The following is a 10,417-nucleotide window of genomic DNA, read 5'->3' as shown; positions in this document are numbered from 1 at the left end:
ATTATCATTTTTACTGTTCTTCAATGTTTCATTTATGTTTGAATAAATCCATCAAGTTTTTATGACAGCCACCATTATGTTTATATAAAAAAACGAACTGAAGTAGAAGTATTATTATGTAGCTAATTGTAACTTTATTATTTTAAAAACTTCATTAAGTGTAATTTTAGCAGTTGTATATTAGCCTACAAATCAGCCAATTTTAACCTTCAATATTATAGTAATGTAGTACCAACTGACTCTCATGTATATTTTACAGCATTAGTTGAGAGATTTTTTTTTCCTTGAGAAAATTTGGCATGTACTGTACCTGATATATATCCAAAATAATCGAATCGAATAATTGAATCTAATCGAATCGGTAATCGAATCAAATAGCAAGCTTGTGAATGAGAATCGAATCGTGAAATTTGTGTCAAAACCCAGCCCTAATAAACAGTCTAGAAATGTTAGTAACACATTAGTTAATGTTGGACTAGTGTACACTTTACAATAAGGTTTTACAATTCCCTTAGTAAATACTTTGTTAGTGGTTAGTCAGTCTACAAACATGAATAACATCTCCGTTGATGTTCAGATGGTTTCCACTTTCAAATTAAGTTTAACAATAGCCCAAATCAGTGGCCAAATGGTGAGTTAGTATTGTTCATCCTTTGTGTGTGTTAGCTGCTACATAAACCTATGTGTATATATGTAGTATAAATTAAGCCCGGCTCACACTGTGCGATTTTGGCCACGATTTGGTCGTCTGAGACAAATTTAGAAAATCCTAAAAGATTCCTATAATCCTAGGCTAAAATCTGTAGTCTTTGATCGTTAGTTTGACATGTTCACCGACAGCCGATTAATGGCCATTGCTATGAAATTTTACCTCTGACGAACTTCTGGCAGTCTCAGAAGATTTGGCGCACAGTCCTGCAGTGTGACATCTCCTACGACGAACGTCAAACTGTCTTCCATTTTTCAAGACAAGCCATGATCAGAATTAATGCTAGATATTTCTTCTAACCGCATAAACTCCGGCGCTCTCGTCCTCTGCTCACGGAATTCATATGATTCGTTGCCTTTGCTATGATAAACACCGGTTGCGCTGCTGTTTTCATGTGGGTGTGTAGTGCTGCTTGCACTATTCTGCATGAATACGCCGGTATTGCCACCATTCATATACTTATACATTACAGCCCAGCGTGCAATGCAGCTCACAGTCACTGAACGTGTGTGGGTTGATAAGGTAAAACTCCGGACAAGTTTTCTTGCACACACCCGTTTTTAACGCGTCTTGACTGTCGTACAGTCTGACATTAATGACAACTGAGATCCCAGTGTGACATGATCATCATGTTCGTACAGTCCGACAAGTACAATCCTAAAGGACTTTAAAAAAAAAAAAATCGCAGTGTGATCCCGGCTTTAGCATTACAAAACATTAAATAAAGCTATTTACAGGCATAGTTCATTGTTAGATCATGTTAACTAATGCATTAACCGGTGTTAACTAATTAAGTTGTTAATGTGAAGAGATGCATTAGTATATTTGTAAGTTAACATTAACAAAGATTGTTAATGTGTTGGTCATTGTTAGTTCATGTTAACTAATGCACTAACTAACGTTAACTAATACAACCTTATTGTAAAGTGTTACCATTTTTTTAAAGGAAGCTAAAAGCATATCTTTTATTTAAGCTTTTATCTAAAATTACTTTCTTTAAATTTCTTTGGAATGCATTGTCTTTTTTTTTTTTTTTACCCGATTTATGCATTCTTTGTATTATGTTTTTCTTCTATTATTAATTACATTTAATTATTATTATATTATTATTATTATTATTACAATTATTAATTTTGTTATGCATTCCATGTATAGAATTTTTGTTTTTTATTAATATAAAATTGGTTTTCACGTTACATTAATTATGGTATTTTTCATCTGTTTCACTGAAGAACTTTGCAATTCATGTAATATTTTTTTTACTTTGAGCTGCATTTCTTCTGTGTGAATGTTGTTCTACAAACAAAGGTTTTTATTATTATTATTATTATTAATAATAAATTAATATTAATAAATAAATATTATTAAAGTTTATTATAAAGAACAAAAACCAAAATTATAAATACAATAATAAACATATCTCTTCTTAAATGTACAAAATAATATATACTATATAAACATATATAACAGTACATGATCATTTTGGTCAAATGTAAATTCAAAGCAGTTGAGAACCACTGTTATAAAGTACTTCCACATGTGCCATCCACTAACTGTTAACCGCTCTAAACTGAGTCTCACCTTTGGGCTCCTTTTGTGTGGCCAGGTCAGCCAGCCAGTGAAGGGCTGAGGAACTGCCCTTGCCATCTTTTGCAGCTGGTGTGAGGACGGGAGCAGGGATAGAAGTGCTGCTGTTTGTCCCACTGGTGCCTGACGTTGTGTCAGCACTGCCCGCCTCTTCAACAGGCTCTGTTTTGACTACTGCACCCGCTGCAGGTTCCCCATTCGGACGGGTTGTGGCTGAAGTGGAAGTGGCTCCATTCCCCACACTGTTAGCCGCACCCGACTGCACCAAACATGAGACACAAGATGAGAACAGACCAAAAACAGATCTAAGAGCATTATAGATGTAATTCTACTTTCAATTAAAATGTTTTGGAGATGTCTTGCCTGTGAAAGGCCGTTTGGAGCACTGGGCCGCACCAAGGGTTTGTTATGTCGACTAGTGCAGGGGCAGTTCGCTTTGATCCCCCATTTACCTCTGGCTGCATGTACCATGTCACCTATGCTGTACAAGGCTAAAGGGACACAAGGAGACAATAAAACTGAGCTCCAGTTACTGTGATTTCACATATTTTGAACAGGAATAAATGCACTAACCTGTGCCAGGTATAATTTGAGTGGGCATGAGGTTCTGTGGTTCGTGTGGCTGGCCTTTAGCACACTTCAGCCATGAAAACACGTCTTCTTCAGGACTCTCGTCTACAGAAAGAGCAGGAGTGAGAGTCAGAGACATGCTGTAATGGACATACATGACAGTGCACCTTCATCAAACATAATGATAGCTTCACAACGTTTCTAGTCATGAATGTGGCAGATCCTTTGTTGTATCTACCTTCAGGTGGCCTGTTCTTGCGTAGCCGGTAGCAGTCGAGACAAACGCCGAAGCCGCATTTGCGACACACCCAGTGGATGTTGAACAGCGTTGTCTCACACACGTCGCACATTTCTCTCACTCCCCTCACAGCGCGCTTCCATGCCACTTTTTCTGCAAAATCACAGGGCATTATCAGATTTTATGCAAGTCCTTATTAATTATTACCGAAATAGTCACTAGCTCTTCATTTTAGTGTACATTTATAATGCAAAACAAATGTTTTATTTCAGTTAATACAACTTTTTTACTCCACGCTTTTGTTTTAGTAACAGTTTTAACTATAATAACCTTGCTTTATATTAGCCCTGAAGTAATCACACTAAAATAAGTAACACTGAGGTTCTGAAAGGTGCTATATAAATAAAAAATATTATTATAATTATTATTATTTGTTTAATATGAGATTTTAATATCTTTCCAAGTTCCTTACTGATAAGACACTGTATGTAATGGAGTTTTTTTTTACCCTTTTCATTGAGCTTCATTCATGAAACATGAGTAGAATGTGAAATTCATTGAAAAAGCATTCAATTTAATGTGGTATTTCACATAAGAATTTCTATGAATAATTCACTCAAAATTATTCTGCTTATATTTCATGAATGAGGTCTTTAATATTACAGTGATTATGGAAGCTACATCTGTTCAGATAATGAGCAATCCATTCAGGTGTCCATTATTTTTTCCTGAGAATGATTAAAATGTTATTATATAAATTATATAAAATGTAAATTAGTCATCTAAATTAATAAAATCATAAAACTGCATCATATACATTTTCCTAGTAATTTTAAGCTCTAAAATATTTCATGAGATAGAAAACTTTAAAATGTGAAAAAAAAATCCTTGAAGAGTCAGGTAAATTAATTTATTTAAAATAAAAAAAGGGAATCTTGAACATTTAGCTCTTAAAAACTTAAGGAATACTAAAGCTTATTAACGGAAAATGATTTTAGTTGTTATTTTACTTTTAGTTTACAGAAATTAAGAGTGTCCATAAAACTAGATAAAGATTTCTGCATACAAAAAAAATGTTTGGCATTATGTGATACTTTCTTATATTCAGATTATAAAATCTTTAATCAGCTTTAATGAACAAACAGTTACTTACGATGGGGCTCTATCATCATCATGGCCTCTTTCTCTGACATGACCAGTTGGCAAAACTGGTCACCCACGTTTGCTAAAATATATTTGGACGTGTCCAGGTCAAGTCCTTCCTGTGCTGTGAGGGAGGGGAGCCACAGCCCCATTGCCATGCTGTCACTCTGCTGCGGGCTCAGAAAGCCTTCCACGCGAAGGACTCCCTTCTTAGTGAAAGCCAGCCTGTTACAACAAATCAAGATGTCAGTCTCACACCCTAGCCAAGAGTTCAGCTAGCCATACCAGTAGTTGTCTGAATCATATCCACCTGCGAAAGTGGAAGAATCGGCAGGCCACGTTTGGGTCATCATCATCGTCCTCATCCTCGCGGGATTTCCTGTAGCGCTCCAGACGACACTCACGGCATTTGTGCAGGTGTGGCGCCACGTTAATGCAGGAGCCGTCTTGCAGAAAGGACTCTCCGGACTGCTTCAAGCGCCGAACCTTATTCTGGTCCTTCAACACAGACTGTCCCACTAGATGAATCACACATGAACCCAAAATCAGATGACTGTGAATGTCTATCAAGATCTATAGAGATCGACAGAGCAGGATGGCCAGAACTATTAAACAAAAACAGTAAACTAATGAATAGAGACCTGCAAGAATTATGTATTTTTGTATGCCAAAACCTTGAAACAAGTTAGTATTTGAGCATTTCTGCTTCCATCATCTGAAAAATCTGTTTTTTCAATGGGTTTTTGATGAAATGTTTAAAATAAGTTCTGTGGATTACACAAGCTTAAGATATTTTCACATAAAATCACTAATAACCCCTTGTGGCATAGTACCCCCTGGAGAAAGCGTAATAGCTAGGGCTGCACAATTAATCGAAATTAAATCGCGATTAGGCAGAAGCTGCAAATGTCATGCGTATCTTTCAGTGAAGCATGGTTCTGTGATCAGCAGTAAATCTCCATTCAAAGGCCAGAGGGCACTCTCGCGCTGAAACTCCAAATACGCCTTGCAGAAGAAATCCAGGAAATTCTTATAGCCGTTGCTGAATAAACAGAAGATTTAACTGCTTTGATTAATTCAACGTGACTAATAAACACACGACTACGACAATATATCCATATATCTGAGTTCGTCTTATTATAATTTTAATTATAATAAAGTCAATCATAATGCAATGCTAATCGACATAGCCTTTATCACGGCTTAGAATACTATGAAATATGTTGCGTGCCTTATTCCGTGTAAGAAGCCACATCATCTCACAGAAGGATTCATTTCAAACACTCAACTGACGTTATGAGTTTGGAGTAAAAACATGTTATTAAATGTGGTATTTTTTACATGCTTTCAGGTGTAGCAACATTTACTACACAGAGCCATAGTTCACTGAGAAGCAACGCAAACAGCTTTCATAATCGCAGAACGATTTCTTAATCGCGCGATTAAATCGTCTGTGATTATGAATGCGATTTTGCGTAGCTTGTCAGTGAACTACGGCTCTGTGTAGTAAATGCTGCTCCATCTGAAAGCACGTTCTGGAGATTTACTACTAATCACAGAACCTGCTTTACTGGCAAGATGCACATGACAATCGCATTCGATTAATCGTGCAGTCTAGTAATAGCCAACTTGTATCACGTGTGCCTTGAGAACCAATCACGGCCTTGACGTCACTGAATAGCTGTCAGAGTTGTGCGACAGCCAATCAGTGTTTGTGGATACCATTGAAATGAATGAGAAGTACCGCAAACTGAATCCTGCCTGTCACAAAACGGTCTGTGACTTCTCTTATAAAAGGGCATTTGTGGCATAAACTCTAAAAATCCAAAACAAATGTTTAATGGCAAACATGTTGAAGATTAGCCGATAAGATGTTAATTCATTAAATGATAAGCTGTTTTGCCACAAAAGCAGTTTATTCAGCATAGTGAGGCATGGACATCCGTTCAAAAAAAATGGCCTCTGGTCTCCTTTACTGTGTACTACAGCATTATGCTTTTTTTTTTTTTGGCTTGCCTTAAAGGGTTAGTTCACCCAAAAATGAGAATACTTTTTGTATGCAAAGAAAACAAAAATAACGACTTTATTCAACAATTTGTCTCCTCTGCGTCACCCTGGTGCCGTTTTGGAGAATATCCACTGAACGCAAACAGCGTATGCTATTCTGTGTCAGCTGCGTCACGCGGCTGTGTCCTTGCTATGTTTCTGGACCTTGATCGTGGTAGTATCCTTGCTGTCTAAGGGAGGGTCAGAGAGCTCTCAGAATTCATCAAAAATATCTTAATTTGTGTTCCGAAGATGAACGGAGGTCTTACGGGGTTCAGAATGACATGAGGGTGAGTAATTAATGACAGAATTTTAATTTTTGGGTGAACCAACCCTTTAAAGTGGGTTTGGTTGCTAGAAAGTGGCTAAATGGGACTGCAAAGTTTGCCGGGGACATTATATGTCATCATAACGAACAGGTAAATTCATCTACTCTTTATTATACATTTTTAGATCGACATGAGGGTGAGTACCAAACCAACTCATGAAGTACACAGCATGCAGTAGTCAAGCACATTACCTTTGATGGGTTTGCTCCGTGGCCGGCTCTTAGCCACAGGGTGGGTCTTATTCTTATCCTCAATGGCTGAGGAAACCCCAGGTTTCTGGCTCTGGCCGGAGTTGTCCTCCCCCTCGCTCAAATCAGAGAGGTCACTGTTGCTACTGGACTCTGAATCTCTTTTGATGGACTGACTGCGTTCCTCCAAAGAAAACTTGGTTTGGTCGAAAGGCATAGCCACATCTTGGCCTTCGGTGTCGAGGCGAGTTCCCGGGCTGCCATCTGAACCCTCTTTGTCTGGTTTGGACATTTGTTGTCTATCCTGGGCAGCCGAAGTGAACGATGGAGTGGTCGTGAGAGCAGGAGCAGGGAATTGGGGGGCTAAGATTCCCTTAGGAGGTTCTGCCATGGTGAACAGATTTGGTTTGGCATCACCACCAGGAGGATCTTGACCAAGTAGACCAGAGCTGCCTGAAGGTGAGACAGCAGACGCGGACAGCGCAGATGACGACTTGGGAGTTGACAATGCACTAAAAGGGCTGTGCGAAACAGCTCCGCCGTAAGCAAGAAATGGATTTGTTTCCTTCGTGGCCTGTAGGAAAAGGTTCTCGTGAGTTTCCGAAACCTTGTTGCCAGCCAGCAGACCAAAACTGCTGACTGGGCTCGAGCTGTTCACATTTCTGGCACTTCCAAGTCCGCTGGTTCCTAATCCCAAAGAGGGATTCAGAGCCTCTGCAGAGCTCGCAGCTTGACCTGTGGCTGAGGGAAAAGCGGCTGGAAGTTTGCTGTGCGCCTCCCCCACCGCTCCAAAAGGCTTGTTCATTAGGATCCCATTGCCTGCAGTCTTGATATCAGGCACTTTTGGCGGCTCTTTCATTGGTGCCAGGCCACTAGCAGGTGCTGAACCAAACAGTCCAGCGGATGCAGAAGCTACAACTGCCTTTTTGAAACCCTCGGAGGGAGCGGCAGGCTTGAACAGGCTGGGCGGCTCCTTGTTCAGGCACTCGGACAAGGACTTGAAGGCCTTTGACTTGCCTTGCGTGATACTCTGGTTCTGGGACATGATTTGGAAGAACAGGTTCTGTGAGGGATCAGAGTCCTGCCTCTGTGACTCCTTCGCAGCTCCAAAAGGCTTGTCCTCCTGGGAAGAACCATTGGCCTGTGTGGGAACATCCCCAAACACTGCCTCACTCAACTGTTTATCAAATCCTGCAGCAGCTAGAGCAGGGGTCTTGGGGGTCTGAAATACAAATAAGCCAAATAAATGACAGACAAAGAGTAATCAGTGTGCCCACAAATAGAAAAGGGAAAAAAATGTTAAAACCAGTGTTGTTATTATTAACTAAAACTATTAAAAATCGTTTTGGTAATTGCAATAAATCTTTAACAAAATAAAATATAAGTATTAGATGGAAAAAATAAATTAGAAACAATGCTTTGCAACTAACTGAAAAAAAATAAGATGAAGTACTAAAATGACTAATACTGAAATGAAAATAAATAGAAATATGAAATAGCTAAAATAAAAAAAGGGAAAAAATGTTAAAAACCACAAAACAAAATTACAAAAACAAATTAAAATAAAAACTAAAACAAAAAAAATGAAATAAAAACAAAAGCTCCTTTGAAATAATAATAAACACTTTAAGTATTTAAACAATATTAAAATAACACTGGTTAAAAACGAACCAAATTAAAAATGGTCTTTTTGTTTATGTTAATATGTAGGTTTCATGTAAAGGTTTGGGGAGACAAAATCATAACATTTCAATTTTTTTATTAATATTATTTAAAAAAAAATTTTTTTTTTACATGACTTTGATTTGGCTTTTTTTCTAAATGTTAATGTTATTTAACAAAACTGCTTCAGAGTTTTTCTTTTCTTATGAAATAATAAAACATTAAGCCAAACTACGTAATGTTTTTTTTAATTATTTAATAATTCTTCTACTTTGAGGATACACTCTGATATCTTTTTTTTTACTTTATTTCACCCAAAAATGTTAAAAACAAGAATATTTTTAATTTCTGAATCAAAACTTATCATAGAAGTGGTGTTTTAATTTATATTCATAAATTCCATTTTTAATGTATTCTTGAATAAATTAACAGATCCTAAGTCAAATACAAGCATCAATGTCCTACCTTGCTTACTTCTGGAGCTGATCCCCATTTACTGGGCTTTAGGTTTGCTTCTACAGGAGCAGAAAGAGCCACACTTGAAGCGTTGTCTTGGGAAGGTGATGAAATGGTCACAGGACCTAGAGACACCAGGGCAGCTGTTTTAGGATACCCTGAAAGGACACCTCCCTCCTCCCTCTCGGCTGCTGGGAGTGTGGAAGATGATTTCGGGGCAGGGGCCCCGGGAACCAAGCTGGGCATTTGACCCAAAGAAGGAAAAGTGTTAGAAAAGGGCGATGGGGCAGGCTTCAATGGAGGTGGTGTTGGAGTGGACGCAGGAAGCACCACTGATACTGAAGATGATATCCTTTCTTGGTTTGGGACAAAACTGCCATTCTCCTTGACAAAACCTGTGCTCCTTATGTGGGAGTGCTCCTGCTGAGAGGAATTGCTGTTGTTAGAGGAGTCTTGACTTGGCAAAGCTACTGGACTACAGGTGCTGGTCACCCTCCCACCTACGCCACCCCCTCCGTCTCTTCCCTCCACTACTCCCTCTCCCGGCATCTCTACGCATGTTACCATAGCCTCAGTGTCCTTGTTGGAGCCATTGGCATTCTGGCCGTCAGAGGCGCCCTCTCCGGCTCCTTTGAAACGTTTCAGAGTAATGTCTTCATCTCCTTCAGATGCTGTCCTACGCCGCCGACTGCCCTCACCTTTCCCACCATCACCCTCCTTCTTACGCCGATCTGGGCTCTATAAGAGATGTGATACGACAGAATGACCCAGGCGCATGATCAATTACCAAGTTTACATTACTAAATTAATAAACAAGCTATAAAATGACTAACAAGCCCCTTTTAACACACACATGTACATACATATACATTTAAATCACTAAGTTTTGTTTTAATGTTTTTGAAAGAAGTGTCTGATGTTCACCAAAACTGCATTGTTTTGCAACTTACTCATTTAATGGCAAAGCTGAATTTGCCAAGTGATCATTCAGAAATTATTCTATAATATTCAGATTTGATGCTCAAGAAACATTTCTTTTGTGCTGCTTAATATTTTTGTGGAAGCAGTCATACATTTTTTACTACTCTTTGATAAACAAAGTTCAAAAGAACAGCATTTATTTGAAAGAGTTTATTTTTTGTAATATTTTAAAAGATTTACTGTCACTTGTGCTTAATTTAATGCATCCTTGCTGAATAAAGTATGTAATAAATCCTTTTTAGCTCAGCTTGTGATTGCATTAAGACACTGGATGCTAAGAGACTTTATGCTTCCTTTAAGTTTCCTCGAGGGAGAGTGCTTTAAGAACAGAAAACACATCCTTCTTATTGTTATCAGACTGAGGAGCCAACTCAACCGAACATGTGGATATTATTGTTATTCCCAACATTAACATGTGAAACAATATAAACACGATAAACATAGGACGACTCGAGTGCATGTACGTTCTGAACTATAACTGGCACGGTCTGCTTTATTTCCATTTGCT

At 38.4% G+C, this 10,417-nt stretch overlaps 1 protein-coding gene across 3 annotated transcripts in view; it reads right to left on the bottom strand.

Annotated features, from left to right (window-relative positions):
* Positions 1-10,417, bottom strand: part of LOC107665263 (lysine-specific demethylase 3B-like) — a 33,945-nt gene that overhangs the window by 17,799 nt on the left and 5,729 nt on the right. For 2 of the 3 annotated variants that reach the window (XM_016456070.1, XM_016456071.1), the window contains exons 7-14: positions 8,938-9,666; positions 6,814-8,032; positions 4,558-4,765; positions 4,258-4,472; positions 3,105-3,257; positions 2,870-2,971; positions 2,660-2,787; positions 2,291-2,555 (exon numbers count right to left, since the gene is read on the bottom strand). In XM_016456070.1, the coding sequence (XP_016311556.1) occupies positions 2,291-2,555; positions 2,660-2,787; positions 2,870-2,971; positions 3,105-3,257; positions 4,258-4,472; positions 4,558-4,765; positions 6,814-8,032; positions 8,938-9,666 (3,019 nt within the window). The remainder of the gene's footprint in view (positions 1-2,290; positions 2,556-2,659; positions 2,788-2,869; positions 2,972-3,104; positions 3,258-4,257; positions 4,473-4,557; positions 4,766-6,813; positions 8,033-8,937; positions 9,667-10,417) is intronic. The other variant, XM_016456072.1, reaches the window with a different exon arrangement.

The sequence above is a fragment of the Sinocyclocheilus anshuiensis genome, unplaced genomic scaffold (assembly GCF_001515605.1).
Source record: "Sinocyclocheilus anshuiensis isolate Anshui unplaced genomic scaffold, SAMN03320099.WGS_v1.1 scaffold483, whole genome shotgun sequence".
Taxonomy (NCBI): Eukaryota; Metazoa; Chordata; class Actinopteri; order Cypriniformes; family Cyprinidae; genus Sinocyclocheilus; species Sinocyclocheilus anshuiensis.
This window is presented reverse-complemented; position numbering and strand designations above follow the sequence as displayed.